Consider the following 21100-nt stretch of genomic DNA (forward strand, 5'->3'; position numbering starts at 1 on the left):
ACAAGTATAATATTTTTTTACAATATGATGTGCAAAAATCTTCACGAGTGACACTTCAACATTATGTAAAATTTGAGGTCTCAACGAAAATGAAAACCTCTCTCAGATTGGAAAATGCTAATTTGCATTCTCCGATCGTGAAACGAGGGTGAAGATGATAATTTTGGAAGATTTATTTTTCAAAATCTTTGTTTGGCAACGTTAAAGGAAGAGTAGGTGAGAGAGACGGAGTTGGTGGTGAGGATAATTTCAATAATGCAGTGTCTTCAGCAAATATATTACAACAATATCACCATCACTGTAAAATTCTGAAAGATTTTCACAAAAGGCTAATCCTGATTCATAAGCTAAACCAGTTCAGGAATATATCTTGTTCCGTGAGACACTGAATCCTGCAATAATGTTTTTGAAAAGTAAATATTACAATCAGTTTCCAAATGCATTTTGCCTGGCCAAATTTGATTTCATTTTACATAATTTATATTTTTTCCATCTTCCAATCTGTTGCTTTCTTTCACACCATTCGGTTCCAACTCACTTGACTTGCATGTCAATTGAGGTTTTTCCTTCTGTGATGGCTTTTCCAGTCGTTAAAATGAAGGAAACATCTTCACCGTCAGTGGTGGTGGAAGCACGGTTAAATAAAAACGCGGTTGAACGTTCCTTGATAGATTTTCCTTTTTAGTCTCAAATGTTCTCCATCAATTCTCATCCTGGAATAGACACAAGGGCATGAATAAATCAGTCAAGATTGTGAACCTATAAGTGCCTGAGTTTGAACCTTGGATCAAAGTGTTTCTTTCAAGGGATTCATAATGGCCATGCAAGAGATATTGCGGCAGTGATCCTTCATACCTGGGTTTAAGCCATGGGTAAGGTTATACACATCTGAGGGGTTCATAATGACCCAGTAAAACAGATTGTGCCCTCGTCTAAATAAACCAGCTTTTCATGGTTGCTTTTCTCATCAGGGCACACATGAGTGAGGACAGGGAACGTCTCACAGTAGGAGCTCAGTAAGACACGTGAGTGGGTGGAAAGATGAAATTCACGCACCTGGAAAACCATGAATGATCACATTAAAGAATCACCAAATGGATCGTCTCCCAACAAATCCCCTCCAGGCAAAATTGATGCAGCAGATACTGCTGCTTCAGTCGGGTTCTGTTATGTAGGTGAGAACATACTTCGGTTATTTTGGCATTCATTTGTATAATCGCATTGACTATTAACTGATGTTTATTAACAAAGGAGAGTATAATATTAATACGGATACTACTTGATAGCCAGAACCAGCAACATCACCAGCATCATAAGATAATCAACAATCATTACAGTCAAACTCTTGATTATCTGGGGTAGTGGAAGGGATGGCCTGGATAAAACCAAAACCAACAATACAAACCATATACAAAAGATGCTAGCAATACATATTTAATGTTGGTCGAGTTTTTATGGGGCTGAAGACTTTTCTTTGTATTGATTTGTAAAGTCATTGGTTACTGAGCCATAAGTGAGGAGGAGTTAATAATTGAAGAAGCAGGTGTGTAAAAAGGCAATAATGAGCAAGGAATACTATATTTTCTATTCCTTTATCGCAAACAGTGATTCTACGACCCAGGTAATCTACCCACGCATATGTGAGCGTTATCTCAATCATTAACATCACCACCACTGCTCACCTGTGTTGGTGCCTTATCTCCAGTAGCTTTGGGACTGTGTTCGAATGACCTTGATGCGGGAGTGGGAGCATGGCTGGGTGTGGTGCTGGGTGTAGTGGTGGTGGTTGTGGCGGTGGTGGCGCCGTCGCCTGTGGCCGGAGCCTCGGCCCTAGGAGGTGAAGCCGGTGCTGATGATGCAGCCGACAGAGACCCCGAGGAAGGATCTGGTGAGTCACATGGGTTTATAATGGCTGTGTCAGAAACCGAACCAACAACATTTAGATCTTGGACTTGGTGTTCAAACTGGGAGACTGGATGTTTCCATTTATCTTAGGTGGCCTAAATGATTGTGACGGAGACACTTAATCCATCACTGCTAAATCCTGCATTTGAACCCTGGATAATAATACAAAATCATGTATATTAGTGTATCTTTCGCTCAGGATTAGAATGGCTGTGACTGGTTCATAACGGCTATGGATGGCATATACATACAATGAAAGAGATCCACATTATTTCTCAACTGACCTACTCTTCGTGAGGATCTGTTAAGACTGGCACGACGTACAAACGCGGTAGTGTGGCTAGCACCAAACCCCACTCCATTTGTCTCTCACACTGCAACAGGTGCTAAAATAAGGCTCAGTTGACCAAGGGAATGTACCAGCACTGGCTCATATATATCACTCGCCACTGATGTTAGACATGGCCAGAATTTGAACTCAAGTCACCAGGTTGGTAGCACAGTGCATAAATAAGTGCCTGAAAAACATTTCGGGTGTGTGTGTTTAACAATACTGCTTTTTAGCCTCAAGGTTGAATGTAGGGGCATGAGTGGGACAAGGCAGGGACAAGTGGGAGGCAAGGGGAGGTATAGGAGACAAGGCAGAGACAAGGGAAGATAGCGGAGATAAAAGGGGACAAGGGTAGGTAGAGAAAACTGGAGAGAATAGGAAGACAAGCAGGAGATAGAGGAAGGAAAGGGAGACAAGGGCAGTTACACAAAAGAGATGGGGAGGACAAAACTGGGAGATGGCACCTGAAGCGGAGGGCGTGACGGTCAGCTGTGAAATGTCATAATCGTCTGTGTCGTCGGGGTCCTGCGCCACGCCGATCCTCTCGGAGAAGTACTCGGCAAACTTATCCGAGGTCCCGGCGAGTGCAGATGCCCGTGGGTGGCTCCGTGCCGGCACTGGGGGTGGTTGGGCCAGCTGGAAGTCCTGGGATAAGGTGGAGGGGGTAGCTAGTGAGCCCTGTCATCATAAACATACTAAACAGCAATATTACCAGCAGAAGCACCACCATCATCAGGAGCAGCTGCACTATCATCAGCAGCTGCACCACCATCAGCAGCTTCACCATCAGCAGCAATAGTACCATAATCAGCAGCTGCAGATATATAATCAGCACAATCATCAGTAGCAGGACAGACACACACACACATGTTTCTTAAAAATTAAATGGCTGAACAATCCAATGCAAGACCATCCTGAAAATCAGCGAGGCACTCCTGGTAAAAAAAAAGAGATTATTTATTGTAAACATTATTACCAGTAATTATTGGCCACAGAACAATTGTTCCAATAATCCTGGAGTGTGATTCCACTCAAGAAAATATTCTTTGTTTTATTTCTGCTGTTTAATTTGCTTTATTTCTTGTATTTTTATCTTTGTCGAACAGCTTTGTCGACTACATTCTTTTTACCATAACAGAACATCATTTACACAAGCTTCACACAATCATAATACAATCTCACATGGACAGTTTGACATGTATATTGAGAGCGTAGAATCGATTAAAATCGAAAAGGTGACACATTGTTAATTATCTGACAATTTGGGTCGGCAATATTGTTGGGCTGCATTGCTTGGCAATGGGGTAAATAAAATAATTCAAATGATTAGCCAATTATATTATTGCAAGGCTATCACGAAGGCACTCGGTTTCACACGCATGAGTGCTCTGGTGGGGAGACGTTATCTCCCTTGCTTGGTATGCGGGAGGTCATGGGTTCGATTCCGACCCTGATACCTGTATATTCCCCATGGTTGCGTGGCTTTTTTCTCCAGGTCCTCCATTTTTTCCCCTCCACATTTAGAACCTTGCATTTAGTTTAGATTATTTGGCAACTATAAATTCCCACATATGATAAGCCACTGTGATAAGCTATCATGTGTGGCCAGATCGCTGCTGAAGAGGAGCTAATAGCTCAGCGGGGATTACCTGATTACATAAAAGTTTAATTTAGTAGTTTTGCAACAGGGGACGATGCTCGATTGAGTTAAATTCACCTTAAATGCGCTATTGTTGGCTCCTCTCCTCGCCTGGGCGCCTGCCTGTATGGCAGCGGGCAGAGGCTGAGGCCGGGCCGTAGTGGGGGGCATGGCAGCGTAGGGGGCCACAACGAACGGGGAGGTCACCGCAGCAGCCACGGGCCAGGACGCTTGCTGGGGGGCCACCCACCCTGCCGGGTACATCACTACGGGGCCCATGGTGCCCCACGCTGCGGCGGGGGTGGTGGGCAGGCTGTAGGCTTCAGGGAGAGTAGGGAAGGGAAAGAAGCAGAAAAGGGAGTGAGGGAGGACAGGTGAAATGTTGTCAAGCGTTCGTGCATATGTACAACTGTACATACTATGCACATCTGCTGTATATGTACACCTGCATATAAGGATATAACATCATTTTTAAATCCTTCATATAAAGTTCACTTGCTTGCTTGCTTGCGCGCTTACGACCGTGCAAATCTTTCGGTCGTTTTTTAACCCACTTCCCGTGATCCAATCGAGCTGACATTTTGCACACAGACTCGTTGTGCGTGACAATTTATATTCGTGAAAATGTTTTTCCATAACTTTACACTTTTTAGGGAAATTTTTTTTATATTTAATTACCAATTGCTTAATGGTGGCAGGCAATCATCTGACCCATAGGTGGCAGCCATCTCAAGCCAGTGGACGAGAGGACTCTAGCCGCCACGCATATAAAGGATTTATAGTTAGGTTAATTTTTTAACTAATTATTCCTAAAAATATAACGGACCTTTGTCAATTCACTACTGAATGAAGACCTCTCCACGCTGTGTTGGTAATGGGCAATGGTTGACCTTACTTCACTGTGCTGGTCGAGTGCAGGTCACCAGGTTCAGAGTAAAGTGTGTTCACTACTGCGCTAGCACTCCTCCATACATCCACATACGCATTCCTTTTTCTGTATCTGTGTAATTCGAAGCTTGCTACTGCTCTCGGTGCTTTTGTTCATTCTCGTTGTAATTTGTCAGATCCATACGTGATAGCACATAAAACACTTTTATGAACACCTCCTTTTTTAGGTATATTTTTGTGTTGCTTTTCATTACATATTAAGGTCATTTTCCAAAAAGCACTCCGACCTGTCAACCGCCTCCTTAATTATTAATTTTTATCCTGATCTGCCTTCAACTACTGCGCGAGGTATAAATAATCTGATGTTTTTTCAGTTGTGTCTCCCACAGATACATTCAATTGTTTATCAAGCTTGTTATTTTATTGTTTTGTTCATATTTACTTTTAGAAAACTCTACAAGCCTTCTTACATTTCTTCGATAATTTCCCGTCGTTAATTTCCATCCGTTGTTATGACAGATTTAGTGGAAATTGATGCAGCCATTGAAGCTCTCACAAACCGAAGCCTAAATCCAAAAACATTAAAAAATGCTAAAAACCACGTATTAACCATAAAAGTCCACACCGTCTGCTTCACAGTGAACACTAAGGATCCCCTGACATCAATCTTGACTTAAAGCTTTCGTGACTGCAGGAATTCATATTCTTTGGGTCTTTCGGTAAAGTCACAATCGCTTGTGTTGTGATCGAAACGTCGTAGTTTTTGGTTTATTTAATTTTTTATTAATTTGAACCTATCTACATGATTTTACCGAAAGCCCCAACGAATATGATCCCCTGACATCATTAAAAATAAGTAGGCCATTGTGTAACAGCATTATGGTACAAATTTGGCAAATAAAAAAAAAAGTACTCGCAAATTACTAAAATGGGAATCCACAAAGCAATCATTGACCCCCACCCTGCCCGCGAATGGCGCACTCATGCCCATTATCAGGCCAAGTGCTGAGTCATCTTATTCCCAAAGGGACAGCTGCCACCGGGGTTCCCTTTTTCGAATGTTTGAGATCAGATGTATGCAAGTCGCTTTTCGTGTGTATAGCGTTATAAGATGGCCCGGCGTAATGGGTGCCAAATAGAAACAAATCATTATTAAAAATGGAATGTCTACAGTGAAATTGCATGATGAAAGTAATACAACACAATATATAATGGGAGTCAGACAAGATTACACAATTTCGCCAATTTTATTTAAGCCACATATGATGTTTTTTGAAAATTGGATTGGAGAAAAGGAATCAATATAAATCTCAGATATATACACTTATACAGCCACATACAACATAAATGAGCTGGCCATCATACGCATTCTCGACTTACCCAACCCACCTAGGGGAACCATCTTGTTTGGAGGGGGGGGCGGAAGCTGTTGATTGGTCGAGGAGACATCGCCAAGTCCAAACAGATCTGGAGAAATAGGGGTCTGAGGAAAAACAAGAAAACATAAGCCAAGGTGGCTCGGGAATGTGGTTTTATAATGGCCGTGTCGGGGACACTGAACCAGCAAGGCTCAGGTTTTCGGTTCATGGTTCAGGCACTAGGTCTGGATGTCTCCCTAATTCAGCGAGTTCAAAATGGCTGTGTTAAAATATCTGTTTAAAGGACAAAGGACTACCTGTAATTGACCCGAGGATCTCATCGTTGTTGGTTCAGTGTTTCTGACACACCCATTATGAATCCTTATGAAATAGTTTAACACATAGACTTTTGCAACCAATATTATCCATATGAAACAAAGACACTCCATACCAGGGTTTGAATCCAGGATGTCAACAGTGCTGGCTCGATGTCTCTGACCGTCATTAAACACCTCTTGAGAGACACGTCCAGAACCAATGATAGAATCCAGGAATTCAACTGTGGTGGCTCGGTGTCTCCAACAGCCTCTTCAGAGAGACACTATTTTACTTATTTATTGGAATGTTTTACCAGCATAATCTCTTGAGATGGAATATCTCATTTGCAAAGGTGTTCACACTCACCCCAGGGCTCGCACCTTCTCGCTTGAGGCTCACTAGCAGACTGAAATGGTTAGCTTGCATATACTCACGGGAGGGGAGGTGATGTCCGGTGGTGTAGTGATGTCTCCAAATAAACCAAACTGAGAAGAGTCCTGAAACAGAAAAGACAAATATCCCCCATTTAGCCTTGTAGGCTGTAGGAGCAAGCAATGTTAGCAAGCACTTTAAAAGCTGCCACGTGTGTGGCAAGCACTACGACCGGGCTACCTTCGTATCCCATCACTTATGTTCACACTTGTGCCAGTTAATAATTTATGGCTATGTTCACCCAGGGGAGGCCCACTGCATTCTCTGAAGCACTTGCCACTGGTGTTGTGGCTGGTGGGAACCAATGTGCCACCTCTGTCTACACATATACATGCACATAGTACGTATGTAATAAACACATACACGTAACACATACACAATGAGGCATAGGATCTCTGGTTATAATACTGTCACAAGTAAACTTACCAAAAGCATTCTGTCCATTTGGGCTTCTAGTTCTAGCAGAGAGCTTCCATTCTGACAAAAAGAGACATCAAGATCAAGACAACATCATGGGCACAGCCTTTGATTCCACAACACTTCCGTCAATGCTTTGTTATCCTCTGCCGTCAAACTCACAATACAAGGGAACCTGGTTTCATCGAAGGTGGCTGAGAACTGGTTTAGACAAGGGAGGCCGGAACCTGGATTCAAACTTGAGAGCTCAGTGTCTTTTACGCAGTCAATGACGCCAAACATTATGAACCCGACCTTGGCCAATATGAACCTCCTGCAAAAGAGAAAGATGCCCAGACCCAAGGCCCGAAGCAAGGCTCTAAGTGGTGATACCATCTCGGACGTGGCTATTAGGAATTTAGAACGTGGTAATTATGAACACCCTAAGACAGAGAGAGAAACCCTGCCCCAGGACCCAGCCTTCAACCCAAAACTTCCATGCTCCTGGCTTAGTATCTCTGACAGAATCATTATGAACTCCCAAGAAACACAGACACACTAAGACCTAGGGCTCGAACTCAGGATCACAAAAGTGCTGGCTCAGTCTCTTTGACACGGCCATATTATGAACCTCACACCTCAGAGGCTTTGTTGATTGGGATGTCGTACACTCCATCCTTCAGCTGACTTGATGGCACCTGTTAATAAGGCACAGAAGAGTGGTTACCATGGTAGCTAATGAGAGCAAATGATATCCAATCACTCACTTACAAATCATGATAATCACACACACACACCTCTGTGCTGACAAGGATCGGCCGTTACGAACATGACATTGCCATTACAGTAATCAAGTCTTTTACAACCAGGTAAGAACCCATTGAGACAATGAGAAAAAAATGTGAATTCAAAGCACAGCAACAAAGCACAGCAAAATAAATGTGAGGCGCATTTACAAAAAAGAAACAAGATGATACAAGTCCCCGGTCAACCTTAGATATACCTACTGTTTCTGTACAGCGTACAGCAATGTAGTGTCCTTTCGATGCTATATAAAGACATTATTTTGATGGTACTCTGCCTGATTCAAAATTACGGTGAAATAAAATCGTACAGCTAAATGACTGTCGTGTTTAAATGCAGGCTTGCAAAATATATTTAAAAAACAAATAATTATTATCCTAGATTTATATAGCGCCTTATTCCAAGGGGCTTTACAGCAATTCGAAAATTGTCCATAAAATTATAGCGGTTGAATTGAAGAGTGGATTATTAAAAGTGGTGGCGTAGTTGTGAATACTCGCAATGGAATAATGCACGGACTCCCTAGTCGCACCCAGCGATTGAATCAATAATCACAATATAGTGTCACTATTTGGTACAAGAAAACATTTTAAAAATTACATTGCCGTAAACTGTATTACCTTAAATGGGTGCACAAGTGACGTAAACCCATGTCATACAATATGTATTCATGTTAAAACATAGAGATTCTTGCACACATACGATTTGATGCGTGTTTTGTAAACTCGATTAATAGAAACGGCAAAGCATCATTCCACTACTAATGCCCTTACATCACGGACATCACGTGTGTAGCGACATCGTGAATGTCACTGGGTAATGCTGGCTCTAGCGAGGCAAGGCGTGCGATGCATCGTCATCGTAGGTGGGTGTAGTACCAGCCCTAGAGGGGGCTTGGTGAGCGCTGGGATAGCGCAGTGGCACCACGCGTGTCGTGCAGTGCTGACTCCTACAGGAGGGAGTGTGAGAGTGTCAGCCATGGGATGAGGTTACCCTGGGCCGTGGCACTCTGGTTGACCCTGGGAGGCACGTGACCAGTAAGATCTACACAGGGGCCCCAGGTGGGGGCTTGGGGGTGGTCACGTGTCAGGGAAGGGTCTCCAGGAGGTTTCTCGAAGGTGGTCGTGGCCAAGGGCGGGGGCGGGGCCCGCCACGACCCAGCAGCATTTTAAACCGGGTCCCCACAGGGACCGGGGTTCAGCGTTGCTGTCGTCATCTGAAGATCTAAGTTCTACGTGCAAGAAGAAGTCACCAACACGTGGACAAGGACCCGAGCCAGGGTCATGTCCGTTGTAGCTACTCCCAGTAACTAGTTAGCCTGGTGGTCCACCACCATAGGTTATCTGGTAAAGGGGCAGTAACCCCTTTGTGTTAATGTGTTGGTATTAATAAATGTGTTGCCTCCAAAGAGTGCGTCTGCGACTCAGTTGAATCCACTACACATATTTTCTTTTAACTAATCTTCAGGCTTAATGAAGGCTGATTGGTATGGAGGACTTGCCAAATGTAACGTTGATGCAATATTATCACACAAGTGAAGAGTATAAAAATCTAAATTTTGAATTCACTTCTGGATCGTGACTCAAAAAAATGTAGAAGCCCGTCTGGAGTTGCTAAGTGTTTTGAATTTTAACAAATTTGTCAACTGTGGTCAAGGGGCACAATCATGGTCAAGAGCATCAGCTGGCGAGTCTCGCACACCACGTGGCACCAGCAGGGAGGACGGTGGGGGGTAATTACGAGCCTGTGTGGGAGACTAATGTGTGCGTGAACATGGCTATGTGTGTGGATGTGGGAGTGATGTGTGTGTGAGCATGGCTGTGTCTGTGAGTGATGTGTGCATGTAAGAGTGGGGAGCGGTAGTGTAGCAGTTATCATTCTTAATGTGGGAGCTTTCGTGACTGCAGGAATTATTCTTTGGTTCTTTTCGGTTAAGTCACGTCTAAAAATAAAATAATAAATCAAAATAAAACAACACATTACGACGTTTCGATTGCAACACAAGCAATCATCATCAGGCATAAAGGAAATAGCAACAAAAATCTAACTAGAAAACTATAGACTATAGACCGACATACAAGCAGACAGACATCACAACGGCACACATAGAGAGGAGTATACAGGCACACGAAAATTAAATAACCTAGTAAAATATTGAAATGTGATGTAATACAACACAGAGAGTCGGTTAACACACATTAATTGTGTCGGTTAACACACATTAATTGTGTGTTAACCGACTCTCTGTGTTGTATTACATCACATTTCAATATTTTACTAGGTTATTTAATTTTCGTGTGCCTGTATACTCCTCTCTATGTGTGCCGTTGTGATGTCTGTCTGCTTGTATGTCGGTCTATAGTTTTCTAGTTAGATTTTTGTTGCTATTTCCTTTATGCCTGATGATGATTGCTTGTGTTGCAATCGAAACGTCGTAATGTGTTGTTTTATTTTGATTTATTATTTTATTTTTAGACGTGACTTAACCGAAAAGAACCAAAGAGCAGTTATCATGTTTGCGCTATGAACCCAGCGACCTGAGTTCAATTCCCCCTCACGGCCAACACCAGTGACGATTCTCTAAACTGTTTATGGACCTCCCCTAGGTCGATTCAGCCTCAAATAAATACCTGGTGTGGTATGTAAACATTATCACCAGGGAGACAAAGGTGGTCGGGTGTGGTGTTGGCCACCCTCCCCCTCGTGTGCTGTGCCGGCCTTCATAGGTGCTAGCTTACAACACTTGCCCCAACAGTCTGTTCATGCTATACACGGGGATCTTTGCCTTTGTATGTATGATGAGTGTGTGTGTGTATAAGTGTGGCTGTATGTGTGCAAATAATGTGCGAGAGGGATGTGTGTGTAAGCGTGTCTGTATGGGTTTGAGTGATTTGCATGTGGGTGTGTGTGAGCATGGCACTATGTATGGCTGTATGCACCTAGTCCCAGAGCTTAAACCTAGAACCTCATCAGTGCTGGTTCTACATGTCTGACATGACCATTATGATCTTCCTGAGAGAAAGACACCGGGATTAAGGGCCTGAACCCAATACAGTGGTACTGGTTCAGGGTCGATGACACCATCACTAGGAACATGACACAGCCATTATGAACGGACATTATAAATGCTCTGACAAATAAGGATATCTAGACGAAGCACGTACGATTAGCACGGTTGGCTACGTACGGTGCGAAATAAGTTCAACATAAAAGCATACATACTGAATCGAGGATATTTGTTTCTCCTGCATAGACATTATAAACACAACGCAGCCATAATGAGCCCCACATCAGACCGAAAAAGACACCCATACCCAGGGTTCAAACCCAGGGCCTCGAGGGTTGGGACCTCACCTGGTAGATGGACTCCTCAGAGTCCGGACTGGGCTCAAACATAATGTACTGAGTCCAGCGTGAGTCGCAAGAGAAGAGAGACACTGAATAAGAAATCGCCAGTAAAGAGAATTCTGTAGAAAAAACAGCAGTGAACTGAATCCTGGGGAAGAGTTAATTCATTGTAATAGCCAGAAATGCATCCTGGGGTACATACAATGCTTGCTGGGAGATATGTGATGCATCCTTAACAATGCATCATGGGATACCTGTAATGCATCCAACGATACATATGATGGATTCTGAGGAGGAAAATGCATTCTGAGAAGCCAGAGCGCAGCAGTGCAATTTGGAAGCACAGATAGGCTCCTCAAATGCATTCTAGTATTTTTATAAAAACAATCAATCTTAGGAAGCTCTGGGTGTAAGAAAATGCTTTATTGAAAAAAAAACAGTGCTCAGCAATGCATTCTAGGAATCCATTAAGACTAATGCAATGGAATCTAAAGTAGAAAAATTGAAATGGAATCGTTAAGAATGAAGCCATGCATCGTGAGAGTGCAGCGACAGCCCCTCAATGCATACTAGGAATAAAGCAATGCAGTACATAGGACAGCAATGGACTCTGGGAATTGAAATAACGAACTGCATTCTGGGAGGTTAGCAATACATTGTGGGAAAAAAGCAATGCAGTATGGGAGTAGAAAAAAGATGCAATCTTGAAAAAGGGGCAATGCACTAAGGGTTACGTGCATGTCAATGGGCATAGATGGGATTAGCCTAGAAGTAGATCAAGAATGGTTCATGACACAACACTGACATAACGCACATCCATAATGATTTCCGAAATTTTTAAAAATATTTTCCCATGATGGCCATTATGAGGCCCCTGAGAAACAGTCCCCCAGACCCATTCATCGACTCATTGTTCTCAGAAGTGCTGGTTCTGTGTCTCTGAAACAGCCACCATGAACCCCTGCATGCACCAGATAGACAATGCGTTACCTGGTAGACTGGGTCGTCTGAGTCGTCGTCAGGTATCGTCTGCCAAGGGCGCAAGCATGAGGGAAGCAAGGGGAAGTAAAGAGAAGCACAAGGAGGGATAGGGGAGCGAGAGCAACAAAGGGGAGTATGGTATAGCAAGGGGAATCCAGAGAAAGTGAGAGGGAGAAAACAGTAGCAAGGGGGAGAAAGGGATGCAAAAAGGCATCGTAGACAAGTGTGAGAAGGCAATGGGGAGTGTGGGGGACCATGGGGAAACAGCGGAGAGCAAAAGATAGGAAGAGGGAGATGAGAGAAGCAAGAGGAACGAGTGGGAGGATTCAGAAGCAAGGGAGCGGCAAGGAGGAGCAAATGATACAGGAAGGACAAGCCAACAGGTACGAAATCGAACCAGAAGGCAGAGAAACAGAAAGGGTCGGCCCAAGAAAAAAAACAATCAGAAAGCTCGCAGAGATACGGCACGACCCTGGAGAAAACCTGTACATGTGAATTAAAGAAACACGCAATCTAAAGGAGGATGAGAAGTCACGCTTATGCATCGCTTCTGTAACTCTTTCCAACATGTGTTTGTCTGCGAGTGAAGTGTTTAATTAAGTGACAATGACGTTACGTTTCAAGCCGCGCAATGACACGATGTGATATTGCGATATGACATCACGCGTAACGATGTCATCGGGAGGTGTAGGGGGGGAGGTCACGCATGCCTCGGTCATTATGCCACAGCACTGGTTTTAGCGTCCAAACTTTTTTTTTTATCAATTTGGTCAGTTTTCTTTCTGGTACGAAGTCCCTATTAGCAACAAACTTTGTTTACTACTATTGGATAATCTTCAAGAGAGTTATTGTACCCCCCTATTTTGGATAAACTGACGGACCAGGGCCAATGTATAAATGCTTTCAAACTTAGTTGGAAAGTTTAAAAATACCCAAGTCATTTCTAGCAGCTGCACGTCTGGGCCGTGTGTGCCAGACTGTCTGGCATGCGTTTAAAGCTTAGTTAATTAGAAAAAACACACTACATTGACTTTCGGGAATGTGAAGACGAGCTGTGTTTGTGTATTCGGTCTTCTTTTATCGAGAGGATATTTCTGAAATCCCAGAGAAAACTCACAATTGGAGAGGATAACGCATCTCAACCCGCTTGCGTCGGCAGTGCAATTCCTTTTCAGAGTATTTTTTATGGTCTGGGAAGGAATTATTATCATCATTACCATCTAAATAGAAAGGGAAAAACTTGACTGGCAGACTGAACCCTGGAGAAAACTCTCAGCAAAAATGAGGAAACATCCATCAAGAGAAACCATGTGTGCGAGAGGCAAGTGAAGCATCATAACCTGGTAAAGGGCGCACGAATCGACTTGCTTATCCTTGCTCTGCTCTTTGTCCGTGCCTTCCTGGTGCTGCTGCTGCTGTGGTTGCTGCGGACGCTGCTTCTGTTGCTGCTGCTTTTGCTCACGTTCACGAAGGGTGAAGATGAGCTGGAAGAGGTTGCGAAGGTCCATCACTAGACCCTCAGCCTGAAGAGGGGGGAGGAGAGGGTTGACCGTAGGAGGAAGCATTGGGATGTGAGGGAAGCAAATAGCGGTACCAGTTAGCATGGAGAAACAAGGACTGATGGTGATGTTGATACTCATGATGTTGCTTATGATGGTGCTGATATTGAGTGTTCCCTATCTATCTGTATCTATTTTAGTATCACCATTTCCCCCATGTCTCAGGATACATAGTAATGGCTGCCCCTCTAAGATGACGATGATGACGTCTACTCTTGCTGCTGCGGTTGATCATGATGATAATGATGCTGCTGCTAAGGATATGAAACTGATACAGTTGATGCTGATGAGCAGTGAATGCGTCTCTGCCCAAACACGGCAACCCTCTACCCGGGTCACCATGTCTGCGTTTTTCTGCTTCTGTGTCCCACTAATCCACCACGTGACCCCATGGCTCACAGCGTGTCCCCCGCATCCCCCGTGTGTTTCTGTGTCTCACGGAGTGTCCTCCTCATTCCTCGCGTGTCCCCGTGTCTCACAGCATGTCCTCCTCATCCCCCGCGTGTCCCCGTGTCTTACAGCGTGCGCCGTCTTCACGGCGTAGAACCGGTGATCCCCCTCCGTGCCGCACACAAAACCAAATGCTCTGTGGTCGCTGACGTCCCGTGCGATGAACGACACCTTGTGCACGGGGTGCTCGTGTTGTAGGACCTGCAAGCACAAGAGTCTGATTCAGTCAAAGTACAAATTTGAGGCTTCCTGGAGAAAAAAACGACTTTACATTGACTTTCTGGAGTGGTGTAATGTCACTGCATGGTAGTATTAGAACGTAAAAGTGATGTCAATCATCATCATGACCATCAGCCATTATTTAACCAAGCTGCCACCATCTCTAACCATCTTATCATGGGACCCTTTTCCAGTATCAAAATATGAAAAATAAGAATAGGTTTTACTCTTTCTGGCAATAAAACAGGTTTGAAGATGTTCAAACACCAAATATATACCTTTGGCAAGGAATAAAATCTGCATAAACCACACGTATTTGTGGTGAAGATGGAAACAAACATGCTCTGATAATATATGCATTGTCTTTGAAATGGATTGACCTACACCAGAGAGAGCCTTCTTTATGGCCTAGTTTCAACAGTGTCAGACCAGAGAACGCCAAAAAGCAGGCAGTAACAAGTATAACCCGTAAAAACAAAGTTTTTCACTATAAATCCTTTATATGCGTGGCGGCTAGAGTCCTCTCGTCCTCTGGCTTGAGATGGCTGCCACCTATGGGTCAGATAATTGCATTGCACCATTAAGCAATTGGTAATTAAATATAATATTTTTGTCCTAAAAAGTGTAACATTTTGGAAAACATTTTTCACGAACATTAATTGTCACGCACAACGAGTCTGTGTGGAAAATGTCAGCTCGATTGGATCACGGGAAGTGGGTTAAAAAACGACCGAAAGATATGCACGGTCCTAAGCAAGCAAGCGAACTTAATATAAAGAATTTAAAAAGACAATGCCACACGTAGCAGAGCATTTATAGCCCGGGGTGAGCAGCTACATCATGGGACCTTTTGCCAGTAATAAAGTATGAAAAATAAGGATAGGTTTTACCCTTTCTGGAAATAAAACAGGTGTTAAGATGTTCAATCGCTAAATAGATACCTTTTGCATCTTTCAATACGACAATCCATCTAGCACCTGCACATGAGCTGATGTCATTGCCCCATCTGCGCAGTGGATGGGGCAATGTCACTCTCAGGTGTTCCCTCCCTTGGCTGTCACTCAGCTATTCGTATCGACCATGAGCCATGATCTCTTATCGCGACGTGTCCTGCCCAAGCAGACTTACTGGATTATTTTGTGTTACTTTTCTTGATCTTAACTTTGAAGCCCCATTTATCATGAAGTTTACAACTCGTAACATGCAGAATATCTAAAGTTCCTACAAGAACCACTTGCTGTTTGGGTTGCATCTTCCTTGAAGTGGAATCTTCCAAAAGTTTTTAATAATGGGGAAAAAACTACACACACAACCGATGATTCCATCTGGATAAATAATTTGAATCACATCACCTTGGTTATTTATGTCACATCACCTTGGTTATTTATGTTTCACTTTCTCTGTCTTACATGTACTGTCTGTCTCATTCATACTACCTCATTCATTGTGACCATTAACCTGAAGGAGGATTTGCTTGCATATACCATACATATGTAGTGCCTGACTCAGAGATACTTGGAGTAGGAGGCACTCTATTTATTAACAGCCTTCACTGTTCACACTGAGTAACTACAGCTCCCAGTCAGGACAGCTGGCAGACTGCCTGACTGACGACGCCGAGATGGTGAAGATGGCGGCAAAGACTACAGCAGCACGACGAGGGGATCCCACTCCAGACGACAGCCCCGAGCCATCGCTCAGGGGTCCCCTTTTATCCTCCCAGCGTGGCCTCGCTCTGCCCCGGCCACGCCCCCTTCTAGAACCTACTAGCGGGTTCCCGGGCTTCCCTCACGTGCCCCCTCTGTAACCTTTCCCCTACATCCCTCTCTCTGGTCTATCACGTGACCTGCTGTCTGCCAGAGCTGCTGTAACTGCAGATCCCCTTCTCTGCCAGCAACCAGCGCTATGCTGCTAAGTGACCGATTCTATGTCACTACATCTGCTTAGCAGAGCTCTTAAGGCCTGCATATCACATGAGGGGGTAAATGTGGCCAACACCATTCCTGGCCTTCTTTGTCTTCCTGGTGCTGATGTTTACTCACCACACCAGGTAGCATTACAAAGCCTGGGATCGGTTTTTAAATAACTAACTACTGACGTTAGCCATGGCTAGGAATCTAACTAAGGCCAGGGGTTCATCGTACAGCAGCGTTAACTACTGCAATAACGCATACATACATGTATGTGCAGTGAACGATAATGCAGTGTATAATATCTACAATGATAATGCAACTGCAACTGATAATGATATTGATGATACAGGTGAAATCTGCAGTTGCAAATACTACCGTTACTGCTGCTGATGATGATGCTACTGATTCAGCTGCCAAAAATGATGATACTTCTGTTGCTGCTGATGATGGTGATGGCTACTCACTCCACACCGCTCGTCGTAAATCCGGATTCCGGAGAAGGAGACGGACACAATGACCCTCTGCTTGTGTTGCCCATGGGCCCTCGCTACTGCAGCCATTCCCTGCAGCAACAACCACAGCCACCAAGCAGCCTCCGTTATTCAACCGCACACGCAGCCCCGTCTCCGTTATTTAACCACACATTTAGCCTGGTCTCTCTATTTAAAAGAAGACTCAACCAAATAAAAACCGAGGCCTTCTCTAGTAGCCACATATAACAGGTTGTGTCCTGGGCTATTTGACATGGGTTTGAGGTTTCCTTAATGGGAAAAAACCCACTATTAATTAACTTCCAGATAGCACTGTAGTAATGCCACTTGGAGTACGACACAATTTTAACTTATTTATCTCATAAATGAAGCTTCAAGCTCGTGTCAGACCGCTTGGGGCATACATACAGCCTGGGCACGCATCTACAAGAGCTGCTTGTCTTATGGGTTGAATTTGGCTTTAAACTTAAATCAATTATACACAATTTTCAAGCAGATATGACTGTGTTTGGGTATATCTGGTATAAGGATTGAGTGTTGTGCGGATAACCAGGGGCGCAGATTTTTATAGAGCGCCTTAACGCAAGGCACTTTACGTAGTTTAAAAGTGGTACAAAAGCAGGGCGATTTAAATGGCAAGAGCGTGCAAACGGGCCGACGAATGAGTGACCGTAACAAGGGCATATGGGGTCACGAACGAGCAGGGGAGCAACGGGATGGAGTGGAGGGGCGAGATGAAGGAGGAGGAATGGAATGGGCAATGGAGAAGAGGTGAGTTTTAAGAGAGGAACGAAAGGTGGTTAAGGAGGGGACCTGCTTAATGTGCAAGGAAAGTTTATTGCAGTGGAGGGATGCAAGGAGGGAGGAAGATCTAAAACGAGATTGGGCATAGAGAGAAGGAGCGACAGAGAGAGACAGAGAGAAGATTGTGAACGAAGAGCACGAGGGGGGGGGGGGGGCATAAAAATAGATGAGAGAGGCAAGATAAGGTATGGTAAAAGGCCATGGAGAGATTTAAAGAGTGTAAGGTATTTGAAAAGACAACGGTGCAGTAAACGGAAAGCGAGTGAAGTTGATTGAGGAGAGGTAAAGTATGATAATTAAATGGGAAATGTAACTTTATGGCTTTGTGGATCTGCAGGGTTGTGAAGGTGCAGCTGTGTGGTGGATATGCAGGTGTTTTGGATATTAGGCACGTGCCAATTCACCTCTCTGGTGATCTGATGAATTGTTGTGAATGGGGGAGGGTGATTGCAATTCCATTCAAGAATCGATTCTGTCACGTCTCGTTTTTAAACGTCTCTCTTGTGGTAATCGTTTCTGTTATTTTCTCGCTTATTAAAGTTTGTCCTTGCCTCAAACCTAAATGTAACATCAGCATATAATTTGCACGCAGTTTTCATACATTTTAAACAACTGATTCATACACATATTGTATCCGAGCTTTATAATTAATTTTAATTGACAAATTGGCACGTCGTTACATGCCTAATCTGTTAGCCCGCATATAAACTTGTTTGTGGAAAAGCCAGTGTGCATACACGTAGGTTTTGTTGATACGTGACTGCTCTCTTATCCAGGCTCATGGGTGGATCCTCTTATCCGCAGAAAAGTGTGGATCATCGGATACATTTGCTGCTACTTCCGTGCGACTCCTTTTACGTGCGTTTGAGCACAGATAATGGGATACGTGACGTGCTTCCAGGTCAAGTCAGGTCATGCCCAACTCGGACCCAATCGGATGAATTTTTCCAAGACTTGTGGTCCATTCCTCTTATTCGTACAAGTCTGTGTGCAATGGGAAGAATAACTGTACGGATATTAGGAAGATCTATGAATCGATCTTCACCGTACACAGGTTTACTAAGACGTTGCTCTTCGGACGTGCGGTTTTCCAGATTGGCTGCTTTTAGAATACGCGGGTTTCCGGATATGAGGGTTTTGCGGATATTGGGAGAAACATTGCAAGTTATTTGGACAGCACCTTCAGTTTAATCATGGAATCCTGACACATGCGGTCGCCGCGTGCCGCTGCCACCGAGTCGACCCCGATCATCTTGGCCCGGTAGCGAACGCCGTCGCCCTTGAACCGCTGAATCAGCGCTGTGTCGCTTTTATCTTGACCTGAGGGAGGGAGGCAGTAGATGGATCATCATCATCAGCAGCAGCATCAGTAGCGGAAGCATCATCAGTAACAGGAGTAACAGTTGTAGCAGCAGCAGAAGCTACGGGAGTAATAAGAATAGTAGTAGCACCATCATCATCGATCATCACGAATAGGAGCATCAGCAGCAGTAACATCATCTTCATCATCAGCAACAGTATCCCTTGTCCCCTTAGACAGGAATGACAAGAATTCCTGTTAGCCGCATAAATCATTTACATAGCAGATCTCTCATTAATTTCCTCATGAGTAATGAGTGACATGGTTTAGTGTGCGTGCTGGTGGGTGTCTATAATACGGCCATTATAAACCATCAGACAGAGACACATCCATGACCCAGGGCTCCAGCCCGACATCGCAGTGGTGCTGCTTCAGTGGCACTTCTTCTTATTGCATACAGCAAAGTGCAATGAAACTTGAAGACCTAGATCCAAGTTTGAAAGCCATGCGATGTTGGCAACGGTTCACAATGCGGTCTACGGTTTGGTCAGGGTCTGCTGAGTTGATGACATTTGTTCATATTTTGAGAACACTTAAGAGGTGGGCCACGCAAAGGCTGTCATCTCCCACCCAAAAGTGTCTCTGACACGGCCATGATGAACCTGCCATGGTTCGTTATGAACCCTCCCATCTACTCACCCTTGCGACTCTGGGGAGAGTTGCGAAGAGCACGGAAGGGGCCTGAACGGTCCAGAGTCAGGCGAAACAGGAGAGACGGGGAGAGAGCGATAAAAAGGGAATGGTTGGGAACAGAACAGAGGAGGGATTGTAACAGGATAGGAAATTGGAGGATGAAACGTGAAAGCAAAACACGAGAGAACAGAAGTGTCGATAATGCAATGAAACGGGACAGAAGAAGACAACAACAGAATGAGATGATGATGGAACAAGACACAGATGAGAACAAATTGCTGTGAGAACAGAATTAGACAGGAACCGAACAAAAGAAAGGACAAAAGATAAAAAACACAAAATGAGACGAAAACTGAATGACAAGATAACAAAATGGGCTCTCACCAGGATTACAAATAAGAAAATAATTACAAATAACAAGATGAGATCAGTACAGGAGCAAATCAAACTAAACATTTCTACTTCAGATCATTCACAAACACTCCGATTAAACGTCGGGCTGCAAAGCATCATGGGAGAATCCCACAAGGCAATGCAGTCTCCATTCACACCACTGACACGCGTATCCACCACAACCAACCAACCAACAATAGCAAGTATTTTACACAAACGTTCATATTTTATTTGGATATTTTGTTTCACCTTTAACTCTTTAATATCATTTAAATATTAGTTTTATTTGACACCTTCAAACATTTTCTGCAATCCACAGAAAGATAATGACGGAGATTAAAATGTTTCACTTGTAAATGTCTTTCACAGCGAGCAGTAACACCGTTGCATCGTGTCACACAATGACCCTGGAAGATAACTTCACAGAAATACTTCTGAAGTCACTTCAACAACCTATTAGCCACATAATATGACCTGCAAATGTGTTTTATTGCATTGCAATCCATCTGATATTTGGATCCCTGATAGCTGTATTAAGCTATATTAAGTCAAACACATTTAATATGCTTTAGTGTACAGTAAACGGTGTCCATAAACACAATTCACACTTGAGAAAGCAGTGTTAATCGCGGGTGGCTGAAACTCAGATTTAAAGCAGGATTTCAGTCGTGTTGCCTCAGTGTTTCCGAAAAAATCCATCATGAGCTCCCCACACAGCTGCCTCAAAATGAGACCGCTTAACGAAGCAGCCAGTACGAGAAGTGACACAATTAGCGCATTTTTTTCTCTGCTATGGCCTCGTTAATATAACAGGTGTGAAATTAATCAGATTTTCGCCACAGTCTCTTAACCACGGGTGGAATGCGTAAATTACCATA

At 43.8% G+C, this 21100-nt stretch overlaps 1 protein-coding gene across 8 annotated transcripts in view; it reads right to left on the minus strand.

Moving 5' to 3' along the window:
• Positions 1-215: 215 nt before the first annotated feature.
• The window catches only part of LOC144949432 (disabled homolog 1-like), a 36023-nt gene continuing 15138 nt past the window's right edge, over positions 216-21100 (minus strand). For 2 of the 8 annotated variants that reach the window (XM_078879388.1, XM_078879386.1), the window contains 16 exons: positions 19836-19877; positions 19017-19156; positions 17006-17104; positions 14479-14610; positions 13741-13923; positions 12410-12448; positions 11426-11473; positions 7906-7965; positions 7298-7348; positions 6874-6936; positions 6144-6246; positions 3954-4195; positions 2701-2881; positions 1683-1885; positions 1057-1164; positions 216-713 (listed from right to left, as the gene is read on the minus strand). In XM_078879388.1, the coding sequence (XP_078735514.1) occupies positions 1075-1164; positions 1683-1885; positions 2701-2881; positions 3954-4195; positions 6144-6246; positions 6874-6936; positions 7298-7348; positions 7906-7965; positions 11426-11473; positions 12410-12448; positions 13741-13923; positions 14479-14610; positions 17006-17104; positions 19017-19156; positions 19836-19877 (1676 nt within the window). In that variant the 3' untranslated portion in view covers positions 216-713; positions 1057-1074. Of the gene's footprint in view, positions 714-1056; positions 1165-1682; positions 1886-2700; positions 2882-3953; positions 4196-6143; positions 6247-6873; positions 6937-7297; positions 7349-7905; positions 7966-11425; positions 11474-12409; positions 12449-13740; positions 13924-14478; positions 14611-17005; positions 17105-19016; positions 19157-19287; positions 19412-19835; positions 19878-21100 lie in introns of those variants that run through there. The other 6 variants (XM_078879409.1, XM_078879389.1, XM_078879417.1 and 3 more) reach the window with 6 other exon arrangements.

Source organism: Lampetra fluviatilis, chromosome 3, assembly GCF_964198595.1.
Source record: "Lampetra fluviatilis chromosome 3, kcLamFluv1.1, whole genome shotgun sequence".
Taxonomy (NCBI): domain Eukaryota; kingdom Metazoa; phylum Chordata; class Hyperoartia; order Petromyzontiformes; family Petromyzontidae; genus Lampetra; species Lampetra fluviatilis.